Source organism: Pelophylax lessonae (assembly GCF_965119305.1).
Source record: "Pelophylax lessonae genome assembly, chromosome: 3".
NCBI lineage: Eukaryota > Metazoa > Chordata > Amphibia > Anura > Ranidae > Pelophylax > Pelophylax lessonae.
Window position 1 is genome coordinate 192,363,242 of NC_138770.1, and position 25,186 is coordinate 192,388,427.

The following is a 25,186-nucleotide window of genomic DNA, read 5'->3' on the forward strand; positions in this document are numbered from 1 at the left end:
TATACGGTATCAACAAGGTTGATTTGAAATTTTTAAATCTACTGGGAAATGTAAAATGTAATGTAAAAGTACCACCTAATCCTGAAAACATTCCCACCATTTTAGCTGCAGATGCCCAGATTTTTTTTTCACTTAATAGCAAAGTAACATATACATCAATTTATCTTTTGGCTATCAAGGTTTCGGTTTGTTTCTCCTGTTAAACATCCTTGGTACACTTCCTCATATCTCCAATGTCCACCATTTTTATGGAGGAGAACTTCACATACTTTAATTGTATAAGTGTCTTTATTTTCACCTGTGAAAACCATATATAGTGGTTAGCACTTTAGGTTCTTGATACCTGGCAATGTCGCCTTCCCATACCTGTGAATGGTATTCATATCTCCCTGGTTAAGCTTCATCACTAAATTCTTCTCGTACATTAGAGGATGGTATCCCCCAACTGTGCAAGCGCGGTCATAGTACCTTTCATAATAGTAGCACAGGTCACTTTGTCGAGTGGATGGGAGAAACTCGTAAACATTGACTTCATCACAAAGGTTCATCATCAGCAATATTCCTGAGAAAAGGGACATAAAACCAGGGCTAATTGTTCACCAAATAACACAAATGTGCTGTAATATTCCTTATCTCCCTACAGCATTTGTCAGCTAAGCAACATAAAATGAACAGGAATATTTTAATTTCTTTACATTGGTAAGAAACCAGTGGCGGAAAGCAAATGGTTTGCCTGTGTAAAGTAAAGATATCCTCTTCTTTTGCAGGAAATAATCACCGTGCCCTTACTTCTTTGCTGCTTATTTATTCTCCAGAAGTAAGGAATAGAAGCCCTGTGCAAGCTCTGAGAAGCTCTACTTAAAGATTACACATGGATGAGGATTATCTCCCTCCTCCAATGTGGCAATGCTGGGCCAATCACTAAGGGCCAGTGTTATCACATGGGAGGAAGAGGAGTGAGTCATATGTTCCACAATACCCAGAGGTATCAGAGATATTTTTGTTTCTTGTGGCTGAACAGACCTAGAGGAGAGCAAAGAAAAGCTGTTGCTGTGCTCTATTTGGGCAAGGTTTTACTTAACTACATTATAAAGAAACCTGAACAAAAGCAAGTGAGAGCAAATTTCCCCAAAGTCAAGTCCTAGAATAATTTCCCCTTATTTCCTATTTGAGTGACAGCTCCAGAATATTACTGTTCCCTTTAGTTCTGGGATGCTCAAACTACGGTCCTCCAGCTTTTTGAAACTACACATCCCATGAGGTGTAGTAAAACTCTGAATTCACCGACATGAATAGGCATGATGGGAATTGTGAAAAACTAAATTAATACCCCTTTGATTACAACAGCCACAGTGTACAAAAAGCCTCCCGATTTACCATATTGCATTGAATTTTACAATGGCAGCAGCTGCAGTTTGAAATTAAAGAAGCGGACCCAAACCTATTTTTATCCAAGGCTATATTAGGGAAACACCTTTAAGATCCTGGCAAAGAGGGCTAATGTGCAATATAAATTCAAGGCATAAAAATTCTGGCGATTTGGTGAGTGGGGAACCGAGAGGGGTCACCTATCACTTCGGAGCACCTTGTATAAACTTCAGCACTTGAGCACCTTATTTGGATCACGATTAAGGACTGTTTTATTTATATTTATTCACATTGTAGTTCACCTTGATGAACTTTGTATAATTTTCAGCACCTGAGCACTTTAATTGGATTACATCCAAGAACGTTTCTCATTTATATTTTATCTATACATTTGTCTGATGAATTGATTATATTTATTTTACATGATTATTGTTACTAATGCCAGTGCTGCTTAATTTTGGTTTTTAATATGATGGGAATTGTAGTTTCTGAACAACTGGAGGGCCATAGTCTGCTGCAAACCATTCCACCACAGTCCAGTCTGCTGCATACTGGTCCACCACAGTCCAGTCCGCTGCAAACCAGTCCACCACAGTCCAGTCTGCCCCAAACCAGTCCACCACAGTACAGTCTGCTGCAAACCAGTCTGCCACAGTCTAGTCTGCCACAAATCAGTCTGCTTCAAACCAGTGTGCAGCAAACCAGTCTGCCACAGTCCAGTCTGCTGCAAACAAGTCCACTGCAGTCCAGTTTGCTACAAACTAGTCCACCGAAGTCCAGTCTGCTACAAACCAATCTGCCACAGTCCAGTCTGCTACAAACCAGTAGGGATGATCGAACTTTTGAAAAGTTCGGTTCGACCAGAACACCCGAACTTCACGAAAGTTCGGCCCGGATTTCAGAACCCCATTGAAATCAATGGGACCCGAACTTCTGTAATCAAAAAACACAATTTTTAAGCCCTAAAACCCAATAAATGCCCCTAAAAAGTGCCTAGGGTTCTGGGTCATGCCCCATTAACTATTAATCACACAAAAAAAAGTTCTTAAAAATTGTCATTTTTGATAAAAAAGCCAATTATTGAAAAATTAAAAAAAAAAAAAAAAAAGAGATTTTTTTGGTTTTTACTTTGGATTTAGTATCTGGGGGGTCTAAAAGGTGTGCATGTGAAGTTTCAGCTCTGTAGCATGTCCAGAACCATGAAAAAAAAATAAAAAAGATAATTTTTCAGTAGAACAGGGATGTGGGTCGGGACCCTCCTTTAACTTTAACACCTATATGATCTTTTTTTCTGGTTCTGGACATGCTACAGAGCTGAAACTTCACAGGTACACCTTTTAGACCCCCCAGACACAAAATCACACAAAAAAAAGTTCTTAAAAATTGTCATTTTTGATAAAAAAGCCAATTATTGAAAAATTAAAAAAAAAAAAAAGAGATTTTTTGATTTTTACTTTGGATTTAGTATCTGGGGGGTCTAAAAAGTGTACATGTGAAGTTTCAGGTCTGTAGCATGTCCAGAACCAGAAAAAAAAAAGATTGTTTGTATTAGAAAACTTTAAGCACAGGAATATGGCTTCTCTGCTGTAACACCTTGCCGGTTTAATAGCAGGCATTTTTTTGGGTTCTTTGCAGTCAGGAAAAACATCTGAACTTGTGTATAGTGGTACTGTGCACAAGTTCTGATGTTTTGCCTGCCTCCAAAACCCTCCAAAAAATGCCAGCAAAAACACACCTGGGCATTTTTTTTTTTGACGCTAGCGTTTTTTTGGCATTTTTTGGGGTTCTTTTGAGGCAGGCAAAACATCTGAACATGTGTATAGGGGGGATATATAGACATATATGTCTGAATATATACCCCTAGACATATATAGGTGTGATAGTAGCAGAAATAAATGCTTGCGCTAATAAAATCATTTACAGTAATATATTTCTGCTACTATCACACCTATATATGTCTAGGGGTATATAATCAGACATATATGCCTATATATACACCCTATACACATGTTCAGATGTTTTGCCTGCCTCAAAAGAACCCCAAAAAATGCCAAAAAAACGCTAGCGTCAAAAAAAAAAATGCCCAGGTGTGTTTTTGCTGGCATTTTTTGGGGGGTTTTGGAGGCAGGCAAAACATCAGAACTTGTGCACAGTACCACTATACACAAGTTCAGATGTTTTGCCTGCCTCAAAAGAACCCCAAAAAATGCCAAAAAAAACGCTAGCGTCAAAAAAAAAATGCCCAGGTGTGTTTTTGCTGGCATTTTTTGGGGAATTTTGGAGGCAGGCAAAACATCAGAACTTGTGCACAGTACTACTATACACAAGTTCAGATGTTTTTCCTGACTGCAAAGAACCCAAAAAAATGCCTGCTATTAAACCGGCAAGGTGTTACAGCAGAGAAGCCATATTCCTGTGCTTAAAGCGGAGTTCCAGCCATTTACTCACCTGTCCAACGGTCCAGCGATGTGGCCGCCGGAAGCCTCGATCCTCTCCCTCGGCGCCGGCATCACTGCTGTGGGCACCCGGCTGTTACAGTTTGCGGCTTCACAGCCGGGTACCCACTGCGCATGCGCGAGTCGCGCTGCGCGCCGTGATTGGCCGGCAATCTTCTGGGACCTCTGACGTGTCCCAGAAGATTGCAGGGAGGGAGGGGGAGAGGAGAACTTCCGCTCAGAGCGCCGCGGCGCTCCGAGCGGAAGTGGGAGCGGGTACCTGTCAAAACTAGGTACCCGCTCCCCCCCCCCCCAAAAAATGACATGCCAAATGTGGCATGTCGGGGGGTCAGGACTCCCTAAAGCGGAAGTTCCACTTTTGGGTGGAACTCCGCTTTAAAGTTTTCTAATACAAACGATCTTTTTTTTTATGGTTCTGGACATGCTACAGAGCTGAAACTTCACATGTACACTTTTTAGACCCCCCAGATACTAAATCCAAAGTAAAAATCAAAAAATCTCTTTTTATTTTTTTTTTAATTTTTCAATAATTGGCTTTTTTATCAAAAATGACAATTTTTAAGAACTTTTTTTTGTGTGATTTTGTGTCTGGGGGGTCTAAAAGGTGTACCTGTGAAGTTTCAGCTCTGTAGCATGTCCAGAACCCCAAAAAAAGATCATATAAGTGTAAAAGAGGGGTCCCACCATCCCTGCTCTACTGAAAAATTATCTTTTTTCTGGTTCTGGACATGCTACAGAGCTGAAACTTCACAGGTACACTTTTTAGACCCCCCAGACACTAAATCCAAAAAAAGTCATGCCTGCCTCCAAAAATGCCCGATAAATGCAAGAAAAAGCGCCGTAGAGAAGCCGTATTCCTGTTCTAATAAAAATTATAAGAAAATGCTAATTTTTGGGGGGTTCTGGACATGCTACAGAGCTGAAACTTCACATGTACACTTTTTAGACCCCCCAGATACTAAATCCAAAGAAATCTCTTTTTTTTTTTTTTTTTTAATTTTTCAATAATTGGCTTTTTTATCAAAAATGACAATTTTTAAGAACTTTTTTTGTGTGATTTTGTGTCTGGGGGGTCTAAAAGGTGTACCTGTGAAGTTTCAGCTCTGTAGCATGTCCAGAACCATAAAAAAAAAGATTGTTTGTATTAGAAAACTTTAAGCACAGGAATATGGCTTCTCTGCTGTAACACCTTCCCGGTTTAATAGCAGGCATTTTTTTGGGTTCTTTGCAGTCAGGAAAAACATCTGAACTTGTGTATAGTGGTACTGTGCACAAGTTCTGATGTTTTGCCTGCCTCCAAAACCCCCCAAAAAATGCCAGCAAAAACACACCTGGGCATTTTTTTTTTGACGCTAGCGTTTTTTTGGCATTTTTTGGGGTTCTTTTGAGGCAGGCAAAACATCTGAACTTGTGTATAGTGGTACTGTGCACAAGTTCTGATGTTTTGCCTGCCTCCAAAACCCCCCAAAAAATGCCAGCAAAAACACACCTGGGCATCTTTTTTTTTTGACGCTAGCGTTTTTTTGGCATTATTTGGGGTTCTTTTGAGGCAGGCAAAACATCTGAACATGTGTATAGGGGGTATATATAGGCATATATGTCTGAATATATACCCCTAGACATATATAGGTGTGATAGTAGCAGAAATATATTACTGTAAATGATTTCATTAGCGCAAGCATTTATTTCTGCTACTATCACACCTATATATGTCTAGGGGTATATATTCAGACATATATGTCTATATATTCCCCCTATACACATATTCAGATGTCATGTCTGACATCAAACATGTCCTCAAAAAAGCACTGGCAGTGGCAGCCCCTGCAGCATTAAAAAATGCTTGCTGGTGAGAAGCCACATGCCTGTCCCGAAGCAACACAGAGAAATGATCATTTCTCTATAGCGGTCACCCTGCTATGGAAGGGTTTTGTCACCCTGCCATAGCAGTCACTGTCAGTTAACCCTACACTACACTACGGTCCCCTGACACTTAACACTTTCCCTACAGAAACTAAATTTTTGAAGCTAACTTAAGTGTAAAGGAGCACTCTAACTACACTAGATATCCCTTTCCTCACACTAAAAATAGCTAAATGACACTTTTAAAGTAAAATTAACAGAACTGCTTCCACTCTCTTCCATGTCCAGTATAACAATGCTGGGAATATGGCGGGGCGATCTTATATACTGGGGGGCGTATTCACTAATGATTGGTCTAGGGACCCCCTAGTCACTCCAATCACATTCCTAGCATTCTCCTGCCCCCTCAATTGGCTTTTGCTAATGGTTCTGGTCCAATCACGGGCTTTTAAAGCCCATTTCCTGAAGCATTGCATTTTGGGCGGTTCTGGTTGCCGAATTCCGAACTTTTTGGGCAAAAAGTTCTAAATTCGGCCGAACCTCGAACACCCAATGTTCGGGCCGAACCGATGGTGGACCCAAACCGTTCGATCATCCCTACAAACCAGTTCAACACAGCCCAGTCTGCTACAAACAAGTTTGCCACTGTACATTCTGCAACAGTCCAGTCTGCTGCAAACAAGTCCATCACAGTCCAGTCTGCTACAAACCAGTCCAGCACATTACAGTGTGCAACAGTCCAGTCTGCTGCAAGCAAGTCCGCCAAAGTGCAGTCTGCAACAGTCAAGTCTGGCACAGTCCAGCCTGCTGCAAACCCGTCCACCACAGTACAGATTGCAACTTTTCAGTCCACCACTGTCTAGTCTGCTACATTTTTAGTCTACTAATATTTAGTCTGCTACAGTACAGCCCGCTACAGTCCAGTCTGCTACAGTACTGCCTGCAGCTGTCCATTCTGCTATTAGTTCCATATCCAGTACAGTTCTGCTCCACTGTACAGCTGAGAACTCACCTGGGTTGTAATGACACACAAGAGACTGGTAGCCTCGTGATCATGCAGTGTACCTACCCAGTGACCCTGAAGATGGTGGATCAGGTTGAATGTTCTCTGGTGCGTTCTCCTGTACTATATCCCACAGTTGCCAGCTGGTTTTTGGATTCAGGATGTAAAATGTCTGATTAGGGTTTTTCTTGCAGTATTGACTGTAGCGATCAAAGAATTGATATTCTGGTTTTGCATACCACTGAGTAAAGAAAGTATAGAGACAAAAGATGAGACAGAATTTTAAATCAACAGAAAACAGAATATAAAGTTACATTTACACTTGGTGTGATTATACAATAGCTTTAAACACCAGCAGCAAGTAGTAAAAGAGATATTCCAGACAAAAAACAGCTGAACACTCCAGGTAAATTTACAACACCCCTGATATAAAAAATAGAATACAAATAGAGCAGCGCTATAGAAGTAAAAGTTCCTCAGTGAGGAATACACAAGATTCCAGGAACTGTGAAGATGTGCCTTTTAAGATATTGGACTCCGTGAAACAGAAAGTGTGTAACCTCCACCATAGACACACTTAGCTGCTCAAATAAAACCAAGAAAGTGCTGCGCCAGACCATAAATAAGTGCAAAATAAATCTCAAATCAGATCAGAGAGTATATAACTCAAATCATTACATGAAAGTGCTAAAAAATCAAAGTCCATGTAAAGAGAGATGCTGAAGTCCCAATAAATCAATCACCTCCGTGAGCGTGCTCCAATCCACCACCACAAAATTTAAGCCTCACCTTAATTTCTGACCCAGGAATCACCCAGGGTCAAAGGCAGCTGTCCCCCTCAGGAGTTAATGGATGGTTAGCAGGATCTCACCAAGGGGACATGCGGGATCCGATAAACATTCACCCGCATACAAATAACCAGGTAGGAAGAGAAGGATAAAGAAATCCAATGCTCTCCGCTGGACTGATGTTAAATATTTTAATAAGGCAAATAGACTTACAAACAGAGCACTCAATAGTGCATGTAAACAGCGGTTTCCGTAATGCTCCAGAGAGGATATGATGTCTGCAGATAGGTCCCGCCCCCTGTACGCGTTACGTCAGCGCATGAGGCAATGACTTCTTCAGTACTACTACTCTACTGAAGCTTGACCTTATGGGAAAAGCCTGAATTTGTAAGAGTGTTTCTTTTATTACTAATAAACTAATACTAGCAGAGAGCACTATATGTCCTTTGTATATTTTACAACTCCAGACTATTAGTGATCATCTGTATGGGATTCCTGAAGAGAGTGTCTTGGTGAGATATCCTTGTGTGGACATGATCTGCTGCACTATATGGTTAGCACCAGGAGGACTTCCATGATTGGACTGGTGGAGATATATCCTTTATGGAAAGCCTTTACGACCCATCTGTTAATTCAGGGATCCTGTTGTTGTGGAGGTGGAGGTTACACACTGTCTGTTCCAACACCCTAAAGGCACATCTTCACCGTTCCTGGAATCTTGTGTATTTCGTCACGGATGAACTTTTATTTCTATAGTCGCTGCTCTATTTGTATTCTGTTCCTGGTTTTATACCTAGCCTGACGTTGATCACACCATGTGTTAGAGAAGGACTCTAAGAAAGTAATATGCGTTTTGTAAAAATATACATTTCAAAGTATTACTAGTATTTCTGGTTGAAATGTAACTTTTTATTTCCACAGTCCTCTGCACAGCTAAAATAAGGCTCAGAGTGGAAAATTATACATGCTTTACCAATAAAACGCAATTGCATTTTAATTCTACTGGGTGGCCACATGTGCTATTAAAATGTTAATGATATGCATGGTGGATTTATGTGTTCCTATAATTCATTTTGTAGAAGCATTGCCTCTTGATACTTCCATATTATGCAGCTCTGACCTTAACCATCTAATTTGTTTTCCTTACACTTAACGTAATCCCTGATACTAATAACCCATGAAAGACAATACATCACTAGCAGTGGCGGCTGGTGCTCAATGGGCCGGGGGGGGGGGTAGCGTCAGAGGGACCACACCATACCCCCCTCCCCAGACCACACCAGCTTGTTAGCACACCATACCATGCCCCCCCCCCCCCCCCGGCTTACTCACCCTTGACTGAAGTGGAGAGCAGGTGGCGGCGGCTTCTTCCAGCGGTGGCGGCGGCGGCTTCCCCTGCGTCTCCTCCCTCCTCCTCCTCCTGGGCCAATAGCATGGCCTCTCTTTGCGGCCAATTTGGAAACGGGTCTCAGGACCCGCTTCCTGATTGCCTGGAAGGAGGATCCGTGTGATAATAGCAAATATTAATTTGTTATTGTCACATAACTGGGTGGGCTCGGGGCGCAGTGCTCTGAGCCCAGAGCCCACCCTTTTTTTAAGCCTATTAAAGCCTCTGGCTCTAATCACGTGCTTCAAAAGAAAAAAAAAAACCTCATCGGAATCCATGCGTCTGGCGCCCTGCATGTAGATTAGGGGGCCGGACACCTGGATGGGGGGGCATTTATCCTGCGCCGCAAATGCACTAGCCGCCACTGGTCACTAGTCACCTTAAGTTTTCAACTTATGTTCAACCACAGTGGCCACGCATAGATCGAAATTTGTCTGGTCCCTGCCGAACCGGATTAATTTTGATACATGTATGGCCAGCTTTAGATTGTGTGTTAAAAGGTACATCTTTGGAAGGTTCATCTTCGCACAAGACTTCATGGACATTTGCTCCTGTAGATCACATTCTCATTTCAAAAATAAAGTGAACTTTGATGAGAATGTGATAGCCCTAGCTGCACAAGGTGCAAAATGGAGCCTATTGATATATTTGTTTTTGTTGTTGTTGTTGTTTTTTTGATGTAATCAAGATATCGTAAACTTTTATTATTACAACATACAAAGAAGGCAAATAGTACATTTTGAAAGAGTAAGGGAGGATTATAAGCCCTGTCATGCTTTTTGTCATCTATGTAGCATAGCCAAAATCGGAAGCTAGAGGAAATCCCTCTCCAAAGTGAGGTAACTTCTGATTGACATCAGGGTCACTTGAAATCTTAGGGTCCTTTCACACAGGCTTTCCGCCCGGCGGACTCCCTTTTGCTAAACGGGTGATCGATCCGCCGATCCCCGCTGAGCAGGCAGATGACAGGTCCATCTCCGCTCACTGTGCTGAGACGGATCTGTCAGAGCCCCGTTCTCCTCTATGGGAGATCAGGTGAAAATAGACCGCCATTTTCATCCGATCCTATCAGATCCTCCAGATGGATGGAAAATAGGGTTTCCATCTGTCTGAATTTCAAGGACAGGACCGGAACGGATAGCAGCGGGTGTCAGCGGACATGTCACCGCTGACATCCGCTGCTCCATAGGGGTGCATGGAGCATCCGATCATGTTCGCCTGAAAAACTTTTTTCAGGTGGACCTGATCAGAAAGCCCATGTGAAAGGGCCCTTATCACCAATGGAAGCATTCCCCTCTCTTCCTGGTCTTCTGACAATCCAAAATTTGGTATTTTCATTCACTCTAACTTTTGGTTTTTAAGGGTTAACAGGACAAATTTAGAGAGGGTGAATCTTTCTAACAGGGCCACAGACAGCAATATATGCCTGGCAGGTGTTCTAATCTCTCTGCAATCTATCAAAAATTTTAAGTGTTACTAAACCCATGACCCTGCATTCACTATATCTGGTCTCCCACAGTACACAGAACATGGAAATGTAACTCATTTAGTAAATACAGTGCCTTGAAAAAGTATTCACACCCCTTTTCCACATTTTGTCATGTCACAACAAAAAAAAGGAAAAATGTATTTTATTGGGCTTTTATGTGATAGACCAACACAAAGTGGCACATAATTGTGAAGTGGAAGGAAAATGATAAATGGTTTTCAACATATTTTACAAATAAATATCTGAAAAGTGTGGCGTGCATTTGTATTCAGCCCCCCTGAGTCAATACTTTGTAGAACTAAGATACAAAATATGATTGGTAGTGCCATGTGAAGCGCCTCCATCCCTATTATACATACAATTGCAGAGTTTTGCCCATTAGGACTTTAGATGAGTATATTGGTCACACATACTTTTGTGACCTGATTTGACCTTGCACTACTGGGGTAATCCCATGCACTGGTGTCACTGCCTCAGCAAGTTGCATTTATACTTTATAACCAATACACTTAGTTTCAAATGTGGATTCTTTTATTTCAGCTGTGCAAATCACTTCCACTACCCCTAATTGCACCATGTGGTTGTCTATGGCTATTCAATCATTATTTTAAACTGTAACGGAACCGCGACCCGCACTGTGTTTGTGGGCTTCCGTCAGTATACGGCTTCCTCCAGTCTTGAACATAGATAGATATTCCAGCCGCCCTATATACAAAACTAGCTGACAACATAGCTTGTATGTATCTGAAAACAACTAACAATAAACAGACTTTTTATACACTTGAGAAGTATGTCAGTCACTACATGAACAATGACCCGAATATTTACCCAAAACATCACACAATGGTTAGATAACGAGGTACAACTGACTCATGGCTAATCCCATCTAGACAAGGTTATCAATAACATGCTAATTAACTCTGCACACTTAAATCAGACTGGAAGACGAGACTGCTGGCAACAAGGCTAAAACAAAATACACAATGACACATTATTATAAGTGTAAACACATAGTAAATCAGCATAATTACAATGTGTGGAAGACAGGTAGTTGAGCTGATGATATTAGCATCTGCTAGGAGTCTGACTGTGTGAAGCCTTATTGAAAATTAGGCAGCTAACCCTAGAGTCCCAAAGTCTTCATATATTCTTTGAGATATATTGTTGACAAATATTACTGTCCCATTTGAGTAATCCAAACCATATTCTCAGTGTCCATTGGGTCCATCATTTTCTTGGCCACCATGTGCCCATAATAGACACAGAGTAACTTACACATAAGAGGGGCCTAGGGACCTGAGACAGGGATTTCCCAACCTCTCTAAGGTAAGCTGGGTTCCACAGGCCCCCCAATCAAAGTGACTACCTTTTCATCATTTTTCATTTCATTTATTTTTAATTGTGCTCATCACCACCTATTTAAACTCCTTTTTTTTTTTTTAGCCACCATCCTGGCAGGTTATGTTGGACAGTTCTGTTTGCCCATTTTTCCATCTGTCCTGTTTTGCGCTGCCGGCCCATTTTGGTACCTCTGCCAGCGCGATTTTGGCATGCAACATCCTGCATTTTTGTGAGTATGGATCCCTTAGTCTGATTCCCACATTCCAATCTACCTGATACATTTCCAAGTTCATTACTATGTTATATGTTTTAATCATTTTACTTTATAGATTATTTCTATGCATCAACCCCTAAAGAGTGAGACTGAACTCTCGAAAACGCATCAGGTTACCACATATTTGTATACTGCGGCCACCTGTTTGGCATTATGATACCTTTTCCTACTGGACTTTCTAACACATGAATATGCTTTGATCCAAACCATTCTGTTGTAGCTCTAGCTGTATGTTTAGGGTCGTTGTAATGCTGGAAGGTGAACCTTTGCCCCAGTCTCAAGTCTTTTGCAGACTCTAACAGGTTTTCTTCTAAGATTGCCCCGTATTTGGCTTTGCAAAATAGCTCAAGCTCTGTCAGATTGGATGGAGAGCGTCTGCAAACAGAAAAGTTCAAGTCTTCCCACAGATTCTCAATCGGATTTAGGTCTGGACTTTGACTGGGCCATTCTAACACATGAATATGCTTTGATCCAAACCATTCCATTGTAGCTGTGGCTGTATATTTAGGGTCGTTGTAATGCTGGAAGGTGAACCTCTCCCCCAGTCTCAAGTCTTTTGCAGACTCTAACAGGTTTTCTTCTAAGATTGCCCTGTATTTGCCTCCATTCATCTTCCCATCATCTCTGACCAGCTTCCCCGTCCCTGCCCACAAAATGATGCTGCCACCACCATATTTCACGATGGGGATGGTGTGTTCAGGGTGATGTGCAGTGTTAGTTTTCCACCGCACATATTGTTTTCCTTTTAGGGCAAAAAAGCTAAATTTTGTTCTCATCTGACCAGAACACCTTCTTCCACAGGTTTGCTATGTCTCCCACATGGCTTCTCACAAATTGCAAACAGGACGTCATACGGCTTTCTTTCTACAATGCTTTCTTCTTGCCACTCTTCCATAAAGGCAAGATTTGTGGAGTGCACAGCTAATAGTTGTCCTGTGGACAGATTCTCCCACCTGAACTGTAGATCTCTGCAGCTCCTCCAGAGTTACTATGGGCCTCTTGGCTGCTTCTCTGATTAATGTTCTCCTTGCCCAGCCTGTCAGTTTAGGTGGACAGCCATGTCTTGGTAGGTTTGCATTTTTGCCATACTCTTTCCATTTTCAGATGATGGATTGAACAGTGCTCTGTGAGATGTCCAAAGCTTGGGATATTGTTTTATAACCCAACCCTGCTTTAAACTTCTCCACAACATTATCCCTGACCTGTCACCAGTGTTCCTTGGCCTTTATGATCCTATTGTTCACTAAGGTTCATTAACAAACCTTTGAGGGCTTCACAGAACAGCTGTATTTATATTGAGATGAAAATTACACACAGGTGGACTCTATTTACAAATCAGGTGACTTCTGAAGGGAATTGGTTCCATTAGATTTTAGTTAGGGGTATCAGAGTAAAGGGGGCTGAATACAAATGCACACCACACTTTTGAAATATTTATTTGTAAAACATTTTGAAAACTATTTATCACTTACCTTTCACTTCACAATTATGTGCCACTTTGTGTTGTTCTATCACATAAAACCCCAATATGTTTTTGGTTGTAACTTGACAAAATGTGGAAAATGTCAAGAATTGTATAAACTGCTAAATACCTTTTCTCATCAGCAGTATATAGTCTTGTGACTTCTATCAGTTTATTGTAAAGCTTGTAGGAGAAGTTTTCATACTGCACTGAGATGTCCTATCAGGACCCAGCACACCTGACCCTCTGTCTGGACAGTGTTGATTGGCCCTGTGCTGATCCACATGCACTTTCCCAAGAAAAAAAAAAACTTTCTAGCAATACACACCGAACCGAGCATGTGATTCCTAACTCCAAAGTCTCTGTTTTTTTCTGGGCCTGTTCTGGAGTCAGTGGAAGAAGGGGAGGATCAGAGAAGACAGGATCAAAAGCCTTTTTACATAATGCAGAGGATTAACCCCTTAGGTTCCACAGTGAGTATAACAAGCATGCTTTACTACATATACAAACTGATTTTACTGTTGTAGGTTTAGTAACACTTTAAACAACTGACGTCAGTAATTTATTCACTGCACCTAAAGCAATGGATTATGGGCGACATCAGAGCCCTAGATAGAGTCCAAACTGGGGAGACCGCTCCAGGTAAGACAGGAATCATGTGCCGGTCAGATCCGTGATCCAAAGCCACATAAAGCAAAAAGGAATGACCGCACTTCCGATAAAGATCAAAGTGTGTTTATTCCACATCAAACAATCGGCAAAGTATAATACATACACGCTGTAAATGCAGGACAAAAACGGTAGACGCGTTTCACGACTAGATGTGTCGCTTACTCATTACCAAGTTCATTCTGGATGTGCATCGGCCATATATGCACCCATACATGCAGCTGAAACTAATTAGGTTCATCAACTAGTTGTTCATTCAATTAGACCGCTGCTGGGAATCTAAGGTTTGATTGCACAAACCGAATGACCCCAAAGAACCAAATCAAACACACTGTGCAACAAAAATTTGTACACAAATACAGATCAATTACAATCAGTATAGTCAATAAAATCAGTGTTGATGAGGAAAAAATACACAATGATTATGACCCACATCAAATATTGCAATATACCTTTCATGTATATAATGAAAATACATGATAAAATAAATAAGTGAATTCATGTGGAGACCATAATAAGTGACATGTGTGCTTATTGTAAAAAAGCAAAACTAGAAAAAATATGAGTGATAAATAAAGTGTACATATAATATGTACGAAGTCACCGATAGTGCTTAATTCAAAAGACATTGTAGCCGATTATAGAAACCCCAACGTGATGCATGAAGATTGGTGGTGTATATATAGCATAACTCCAATCCAAAATTCCAACCCAAAATTATAGAAACACTGTTAGTGAAAAGTGAGAAATATGAAAATTATATGTATATGTAAACCATATAAAACATAAAAAGTGTAAATTAATATGTGTACAATGTAAACATATATGGATTAATAATAAATGAGTAAATGGTCTACGTGATAATACATAAAATGTATAGTGTATGAGGGTATAATGCACGTTAATATAAGATGTATTCTTAAAAAGATAAATGGATATACAACATTGTTGCAGTTTATCATAGTAAAGCCCCTTATTTGTGACATATAGTGTCACTATAGCAAAACATTCTAACGTGCATATACTTTTTCATAGGCTATTTCAATGGACAGTGTTTAAAACCACAAAATCTCAAAGCCCACGAAGCAATATATTACTTCTAATTGGCAAGATCGTATAAAAGTATATTGTTCCGTGAGTATGAAAAAGGGGGGGAGGAGGGGGGGGGGGAGAGCAAAACAGAGGGAACGGGTTAAAATGTATTGCATACCAGCTGATTGGATCTCATCGATCCATATTGGAGTATCTGGGTTGCTATACAGAACCCGGTGTCTCAGAATCGGTCGGTCTATGGATAGTGTGGGAGATATCTCATCCAATCCAATCAATCTGAACAAAGGAATACATATGTGAAAAGTAAAATTGTATATAAACAAGATCACATGGTAAAACCATATGCAATTGTTTAATATATATATATATATATATATATATATACAGATACCTTGTAGATTGTAGCTATTAGATTGTAAATAGTGGATGAAAAAAAGCCATAGTAGTTTGTTCAATGACACAAAAAGAAAGGCTGATAACTCCCACCCATCCCAATAGCGGGGAAAAACAAAACAAGATTTGGGGAAAAGATCTTGTTGGGACGAACCTTCCAAAAATATTATTTAAATGTATTTTTTCACAAATATTTAAATATAAATGCAAATATATACCTGTCAAAATCTGTAAGATTTCAAAAATTGAACGTATAAAAAATATATATGTATAATGTCTAAAGTCATTTCTTTGTATAGAGACAGGTCTGGAAAAACTATTGGATGATTTAAAACCATTTTATGTGTGTAGTTACATGAATAACACTGAATATCTGGAGACTCCCATATATAGAACCATCATTGGATGTCCAATGTAGGTTACAAGTGTAGTAAAGTTGTCAACAATGGCTGTAAAGTTTATGTAAATATGGGTTCCAATGCCACTGGATAAAGATTAGATGTAAAAATTAGGTGTAAAAATGTGTCACGTCCCACTCGAAGTTCATGCCTTCAGGTAATCGTGTATGGAGCTTAAATATCCAGAAAACCTCCCTTTTGCAGAGTATCTGGAAAATATCTCCTCCTCTCTTGGGTTTTAGGATTTTTTCTATGACCTGAACCATAACCAGGGAGGTATCCCCTTCATGTAGGTCATTAAAGTGACGAGCCACATTTGTTGATTTGAGGCAACGAATGTCGCTTAGGTGTTCCCTAAATCTCTCCTTAAGTCTCCTGGTAGCTCTACCTACATATTGTGCTAAACATTTCTTGCAGGTGATCAAATATATAATATATTGAGTATTGCAGTTAAAAAGTTTATTAAGTTTAAACATCCTGCCACTGATGGATGATTGAAATTGGGGGCTTTTCAGAATGTGGGGACAAGTGACACAGTCCTGTGCTCCACATCTGTAATTGCCCCTACAGTGTAATCACGTTTGTGATGAGGAGATAGTTTTTGTGGAAAACAAACTAGGAGATAATGTATTTCCCAGTGTGGCCGCTCTCTTGGCCACAATATTAACTCCTCTCCTCAAACTCTCATCACATGCATGGTCTATGTGTAAGATAGGCAGGTGTTTTCTGATTATAGATTTTATGTTGTTAAATTCTAGGCTGTAAGGAAGTGCCAGGGTAACAGAAGGTATGAGTTTGTCTTTTTTGATGTTTTTCTTATTATACATGAATGATCTCTTTTCTGTTGGCACTTGTGGGAGGTTGGAATTAGACTCATGGTTTGGTGGTGTGTGACTAGACGTTGTAAGCTGTAAAAGATCAGTACGGTTCCTCCCAAGGGCTAGACGGTATGCTCTATCCAGCATCCATCTGGGATAGCCTCTCTGGAGAAACCGCTGATATAAAGAGGACGATTCCTTTTTAAAGGCGTCAATGTCGCTACAGATTCTCCTGAGTCTAAGGAACTGTCCCACAGGTATTCCTTTTTTGGTGTGGAGGGGATGCCCTGATTTGGCATGCAATAAACTATTGCCCGCCTGGGGTTTTCTATAGAGGGTGGAAGTGACTTTATCGCCTTCATGATTTAAGGTTATGTCCAGAAACATTATTTTGTCCGGACTGGAAAGACCCGTGAAAACAAGGTTCAGTTTGTTGTCGTTCAAAAACTATATGAATGATTCAAGATTAACAGTTCTATGACAGACAAATAGTAAATCGTCAATGTAGCGACAGTATAAAAAAGTGTTATCCCTGTATGGATTTGTACCTCCAAAGATGCGGGACCTCTCCCACCAACCCATATAAAGATTGGCTAGGGAGGGTGAGAACTTGGCTCCCATCGCCACCCTGCATCTTTGGAGGTAAAAAACATCATCAAAAGCAAAATAATTATGCGTGAGCAAATAATCAAGGACTTCTACCACAAAAACCTGTAAAACAGGGGACATCTCCATATAGGTTTCCAAACTATAACTAACTGCTTCCAAGGCTAATGAGTGTGGAATAGACGAGTACAGGCTGGACACATCGCACGTGATCCAGCTGTAGTCCTCTGACCACACAAAAGAATCCATGATTTTTAACAAATGGTTTGAATCTTTTAAGTAGCTAGGAAGAATTTGTACTATATGTTGGAGTTGTCCGTCCAACCATTCTCCTAGTCGTTCGTTCAAGGAACCAATGCCTGATACTATTGGGCGTCCGTGTACTGGATCCAGTCCCTTGTGTATCTTCGGCAGGTGATGGAAGATTGGTATTATCGGGAACTCTGGGATCATATTTTCAAATTCTCTGACTGAAAAAGCACCTATAGCTGCACCTTTCTTAACAAGATTGTTTAAGACATTTTTAAATTTGTTAGTCGGATCGCTCTTGAGAATTTGGTAGGTGTTTGTATCCATTAGTTGTCTTATGGCTTCCGCTTTATACTGTGTCTTGTCAAGGACGACTACGGCTCCTCCCTTGTCAGCATTTCTGATAATGATTGAATCGTCTTCCTATAAAAGTTTGAACGATTTCCTTTCATCCACAGTTAAGTTTTCCATGTTGGTTTTGACATGAGGAGGCATATTGGATGCCAGCTTGAAGATATCTTTCTCGATTAATTTTTGAAACGTATCCATTTCTGCCGATCGGGATTGTATGGGGTATAATGATGATGGTACATTCAAAGCCACCCGACGGGTTCCCTCCTCTCTTTCAGAGTATGGTGAAGGTCATTCATGGATCAACTCCTCTAGTTCCGAAATGGCACATTGCTCACGAAAAGACAAAATTGGAGAGTTGGTTGGACTATTGAGAGAAGGATTGAGATCTAAATCAGTTTCTTCGGTCATATTGTCATCTGTGTCCACAAAAAAGTGTCTCTTTAAAGTTAAATTCCGTATAAATTTATTGATGTGTAGAATAGTGTCAAACGGATCAAAGTGTGTGTGAGGGCAGAAATTCAGTCCCTTAGAAAGTAAAGAAATTTAATTTATTGTGGGAGTCCGTTGAGACAAATTTACTACATTATTAGATGTCACTTGCGGTGTGTCCTCAGATTGTTTTGGCCATTTGAGTTTTCGCTGTTTTTTCTTTCCTCCTCTCCTTGTTTTGGCTTTTTTGATTTTTTCTTCTTTATTGCATTCCTGCCCCTCCTTGGCTCGTTTTTTGACCCATTGAAAGGTCCGGAATTTGATCTGGACATGTGAGTGTAGTCAACGGAGGTATCGGATGAAGTATAAGCAACAGATGTATCAGTGCCTGTTGTTTCTGGATCCGAAAAGCTGACTTTTTTCTTCTGATAATGGCGATTCCATGTGTTCGATTTTTTCCAGATATAGACATTGTTTGTCTCATAATCAACTTTGTCTCTCATTAACTTTTCTTTTTTACCGCTGATCGTATTGGTTTCCAGTTTATTTATCTTGTCATTTAACTTCAGATAAAGTTCCGTGAATTGAGAGCTACTTTTTAACGGAGTAATTTCTTCTTGTAGTTTAGAAATTTCGTCTTGTAGTCTTTTCAATTCCAATGTTTTAGAATCTACTATGAGCCTCATGAGGTTGAAGGAACAGGTGGAAAGAGTATCGGTCCATTGCTTTTTTAATTCCTCGTTAAAGAGATCGAATGTGGGGAACTTTTTTATCCGTAAACCTCTCGGGATACGTTCCAGGTCCAGGTGTTCAGTAATTGTAGTTTTTTCCCAATAAGCTTTTATTTCTTTCACCATAAGTTTTTCCAATTTGTGGAACAAAGATTTTATAGAAACTGAACTGTCCTCCCTTGTCTGGTTTAAAGTAGCATGTGCGTTGCTTCTGAGGGGATTTGTGTTCAGGTTTCTAAGTGTTCTACTTGTGGAAGGTTCGTCCATGTCCATGTATGCAACTCACAGGTGTAATAGATGTAATAAACGCCTTTGTTCACTGAACAATGATGTATGGGAATATAAACTCCAATAAATATATCCAAGAAATCACTCACCGAGCTGGTCCAAAATCACGGAGAGATAGATAGAGTCCAAACTGGGGAGACCGCTCCAGGTGAGACAGGAATCAGGTGCCGGTCGGATCCGTGATCCAAAGCCACATAAAGCAAAAAGGAATGACCACACTTCCGATAAAGATCAAAAATGGAGTGTGTTTATTCCACATCAAACAATGAGCAAAGTATAATACATACACGCTGTGAGTGCAGGACAAAAACGGTAGACGCGTTTCACGACTAGATGTGTCGCTTACTCATTACCAAGTTCATTCTGGATGTGCATCGGCCATATATGCACCCATACATACAGCTGAAACGAATTAGGTTCATCAACTAGTTGTTCATTCAATTAGACCGCTGCTGGGAATCTAAGGTTTGATTGCACAAACAGAATGACCCCAAAGAACCAAATCAAACACACTGTGCAACAAAAATTTGTACACAAATACAGATCAATTACAATCAGTATAGTCAATAAAATCAGTGTTGATGAGGAAAAAATACACAATGATTATGACCCACATCAAATATTGCAATATACCTTACATGTATATAATGAAAATACATGACAAAATAAATAAGTGAATTCATGTGGAGACCATCATAAGTGACATGTGTGCTTATTGTAAAAAAGCAAAACTAGAAAAACTAGAAAAAATATGAGTGATAAATAAAGTGTACGTATAATATGTACGAAGTCACCAATAGTGCTTAATTCAAAAGACATTGTAGCCGATTATAGAAACCCCAATGTGATGCATGAAGATTGGTGGAGTATATATAGCATAACTCCAATCCAAAATTCCAACCCAAAATTATAGAAACACTGTTAGTGAAAAGTGAGAAATATGAAAATTATATGTATATGTAAACCATATAAAACATAAAAAGTGTAAACTAATATGTGTACAATGTAAACATATATGGACTAATAATAAATGAGTTAAATGGTCTACGTGATAATACATAAAATGTATAGTGTATGAGGGTATAATGCACGTTAATATAAGATGTATTCTTAAAAAGATAAATGGATATACAACATTGTTGCAGTTTATCATAGTAAAGCCCCTTATTTGTGACATATAATGTCACTATAGCAAAACATGCAATAGAGTTCTAACGTGCATATACTTTTTCATAGGCTATTTCAATGGACAGTGTTTAAAACCACAAAATCTCAAAGCCCACGAAGCAATATATTACTTCTAATTGGCAAGATCGTATAAAAGTATATTGTTCCGTGAGTATGAAAAAGGGGGGGGGGGGAGGAAAAGAGCAAAACAGAGGGAACGGGTTAAAATGTATTGCATACCAGCTGATTGGATCTCATCGATCCATATTGGAGTATCTGGGTTTCTATACAGAACCCGGTGTCTCAGAATCGGCCGGTCTATGGGTAGTGTGGGAGATATCTAATCCAATCCAATCCAATCAATCAGAACAAAGGAATACATATGTGTAAAGTAAAATTGTATATAAACAAGATCACATGGTATCTGTATATATACATATATTAAACAATTGCATATGGTTTTACCATGTGATCTTGTTTATATACAATTTTAGACCGGCCGATTCTGAGACACCGGGTTCTGTATAGCAACCCAGCTACTCCAATATGGATCGATGAGATCCAATCAGCTGGTATGCAATACATTTTAACCTGTTCCCTCTGTTTTGCTCTTTTCCTCCCCCCCCCCCCTTTTTCATACTCACGGAACAATATACTTTTATATGATTTTGCCATTTAGAAGTAATATATTGCTTCGTGGGCTTTGAGATTTTGTGGTTTTAAACACTGTCCATTGAAATAGCCTATGAAAAAGTATATGCACGTTAGAACTCTATTGCATGTTTTGCTATAGTGACATTATATGTCACAAATAAGGGGCTTTACTATGATAAACTGCAACAATGTTGTATATCCATTTATCTTTTTAAGAATACATCTTATATTAACATGCATTATACCCTCATACACTATACATTTTATGTATTATCACGTAGACCATTTACTCATTTATTATTAGTCCATATATGTTTACATTGTACACATATTAATTTACACTTTTTATCTTTTATATGGTTTACATATACATATAATTTTCATATTTCTCACATATATACTCCACCAATCTTCATGCATCACATTGGGGTTTCTATAATCGGCTACAATGTCTTTTGAATTAAGCACTATCGGTGACTTCGTACATATTATACGTACACTTTATTTATCACTCATATTTTTTCTAGTTTTTCTAGTTTTGCTTTTTTACAATAAGCACACATGTCACTTATGATGGTCCCTACATGAATTCACTTATTTATTTTGTCATGTATTTTCATTATATACATGTAAGGTATATTGCAATATTTGATGTGGGTCATAATCATTGTGTATTTTTTCCTCATCAACACTGATTTTATTGACTATACTGATTGTAATTGATCTGTGCAATCAAACCTTAGATTCCCAGCAGCGGTCTAATTGAATGAACAACTAGTTGATGAACCTAATTAGTTTCAGCTGCATGTATGGGTGCATATATGGCCGATGCACATCCAGCATGAACTTGGTAATGAGTAAGCGACACATCTAGTAATGAAACGCGTCTACCGTTTTTGTCCTGCACTCACAGCGTGTATGTATTATACTTTGCCGATTGTTTGATGTGGAATAAACACGCTCCATTTTTGATCTTTATCGGAAGTGCGGTCATTCCTTTTTGCTTTATGTGACATCAGAGCCCTATCAAAAGAGCTGGAAAACTCAGATAGAAGCTAGTTAGCCAGAGAGAGGCCAAGTTTAATCAATTAGCTTGGTGGTTTAGCAGGTAGAATAACGGACTTGCAAACTAAAAGCTGTGAGTTAGAATCCCCAGGCCAGTGGGTAAATAATATTAATTATGGATTTGAATTAAAACCTATTAATTGTCCCGCCCCTTCTGAAGGGATGTCAGTAATTTATTCACTGCACCTGAGCAATGGATTATGGGGCGCTGGTGATATTAGAGCCCTATAAAACAGCTGTCAATCTCAGATAGAGAATTGTTAGGCAGAGAGAGTCTTAGGTTAGCAGCTGCCTTGGTGGTATAGCTGTTAGACTAACAGGCTAGCAAGTGAGAGGCTTTGGGTTTGAATCCTTGGCCCACCGGGTGATTAAAAGTCCCTTACATTTAAGCCTTTAAAATGAGGACTCTGTGATTTTTCATGTTCGTATGTTCGCTAGAACATTTCCCCTGTTCGAGATGTTTTGGTGCAAACTGAACAGGGGGGTGCTCAGCTCATCACTAGTAGTTATTTGGGATGGAACTCCAAATAAAATCGAATTGCTAGACACATATAATTTAGTAGTACATACTCTACTAAATAGCAGTAGACATCATAATTTCTACATATATTCGGATGTATACACTGGCTCTTTAATCCTTAACCTGAATGATCTCACATCCACATCTTCTTACCTGATGTACATCTGCTTCATATGGTGCTGGATCCCACAAAACCAATATTCCTTTTTTATAAAGGGGATCATCCAGGAATTTATAAATGGGAAGAGCGATAATCTGCAAATAGGATAAAGAGTTAGCAATGTGGAATTATCTACAGCACATTCATGCCATTGTGCTACCACGCATGCGCGGTCAATGTTGGGCATTTTGACTACTGGACAAACAGTTGTCACCATTACACACTTGTTTTGAAGCTGCTAAAGTGAGTATTACTCCTTTTTAAGGAATAAACTATCTTAACGTTATTACGCTATGTGAGCCATTTTTATTACGTCACCCGGGCTTCCTGAGCTTTCCTTTGGTGTATATACTCTGGTGTGAGGACACAATTTTTGTATATGACCCCATGGTGCCATTTGTCTGGCTGGAGGAAATGATGTCCCAGTGATCTGGAACTCAGTTTATCCATTTAAAAGAGAGAGTTAGACCACCCTTATTAGGAGGTCACATTGCATACAGTAACCGCAGTGTGAAATCACAAGCTGGTGACACCTCCAATATCTTTTATCATTTTTTTACGGAGTGTGGGATCTTTCATCGCTTTGACATCTTTCAATGGGATTTTACTTCTATGGACTTTCGTATGTTCACTATATCATTCGTTTATAGCGCTGCATTTTGTTTTATTGAATGTAAAATAATAGGTAAAGTTATTTTAAAATTCAGCTAGTGTACTAAATACACGTGTCTCTCTATCAGTTTTCTCTAATCCCCCTGCAAACCAGCACGTAGGCCCCATTCACACCTCAAAGCTCCAAAACAATGGAAGAGAAAAAGTCAACTGTTCTCTATGGGGTTGGTTCACATCTCCACTCCAAGTCTCTTGAAGCCAAAAGACTAAAGCTCAAAAAAGTATTTTATTGTAAATCAAATTGAGCAGATTTGCACGTTTTTATTCCGATAGAAATGAATTGAAAAGCACTATTTAAACATTTTTGTGCGCATTCCAGCTTTTTTGCATTTTTTTGTTATTTTCTGCTCAAATGAAAAAATGTACAAAACAAAAAAATTGTAATACTATATGAATACATAAATGTAAATAAATACACAACTAAAAATCATCATAAATAAATAATAAATGATGGATATGTAATAACTAGAGTTGAGCGAACACCTGAATGTCCGGGTTCGTGACCCGAACTTAACCCAAACTTTACTCCGATCCCGAACCCCATTGAAGTCAATGGTGACCCGAACTTTTAAGCACTAAAATGGCTCTAAAAAAAACATGGAAAGGGCTAGAGGGCTGCAAATCGATGGCAGCAAAATCATCTTAAGAGTATGGCAAGTGCTCTGCAAACCAATGTGGATAGGGAAATAACTTAAAATAACATAAAAAAACATAAAAAAAAAAAATCTTGATCTAGGAGGAGGAGGCCCATATGGAGTAGGAGGTTGAGGTGGCGGTGGATGTGGAGGTGTAGGTGGAAGCGGCGGTGGAGGAGGACAAGGTAGCCAACACTGGTTTTTGTTTTTAATTTTAAATTTCTTTTTAAATTAGGGTACACCCCAAAAGAGTGAGAAAGATCAAAAATACAACAATGGCTGGGTAAGGGCGGTATACATGTCTATTCTGCACAAGGTATGGACAAGTCCTGTGGGATCCATGCCTGGTTCATTTTAATGAACGTGAGCTTGTCCACATTGGCTCTGGACAGGTGGCTGCGCTTGTCTGTGATAACGCCCCCAGCCATGCTAAATACATGTTCAGGTAATACACTGGCTGCAGGGCAGGCCAGCACCTCCAAGGCGTAAAGGGCAAACTCAGGCCATGTACCCAATTTGGAGACCCAGAAGTTGAAGGGGGGCAGACCCATCATTCAGTACGTGTATAGTACGTAAGGAACGGTAAGGAACTGTATATGGTATATTGTATATGGCAAGGAACGGTAATGGCGGCGGGGGGGGGGCTTTTTTCCCCCTTCTGTGTTGAGTCTGGCCTTGGAAAAGGTATGTGTCCTTGGTTATGGGTCGGGCTCTCCCAAAGCTGTCTAAGTTCTGAGGCCTTCTGGTAGGGTCGGGGCTGCACTGGTCTTGCCAAGGACGGGGATTCTGAAACGCCTGTGGTGTATGTGCCCCTGGAGTGGCAGTCCAGGGGTGCCATAATTAATGGTGGATGGCAACACTATGAGTATGGCACTAAGGACACTGCACTTCCTA

At 39.8% G+C, this 25,186-nt stretch overlaps 1 protein-coding gene across 2 annotated transcripts in view; it reads right to left on the minus strand.

The window, feature by feature from the left end:
* Nucleotides 1–269: 269 nt before the first annotated feature.
* The window catches only part of LOC309551541 (beta-galactoside alpha-2,6-sialyltransferase 1-like), a 236,734-nt gene continuing 211,817 nt past the window's right edge, over nucleotides 270–25,186 (minus strand). For both annotated transcript variants that reach the window (XM_082252166.1, XM_082252165.1), the window contains exons 4-6: nucleotides 22,979–23,080; nucleotides 6,757–6,931; nucleotides 270–562 (exon numbers count right to left, since the gene is read on the minus strand). In XM_082252166.1, coding sequence (XP_082108292.1) covers nucleotides 321–562; nucleotides 6,757–6,931; nucleotides 22,979–23,080 — 519 coding nt within the window. In that variant the 3' untranslated portion in view covers nucleotides 270–320. The remainder of the gene's footprint in view (nucleotides 563–6,756; nucleotides 6,932–22,978; nucleotides 23,081–25,186) is intronic.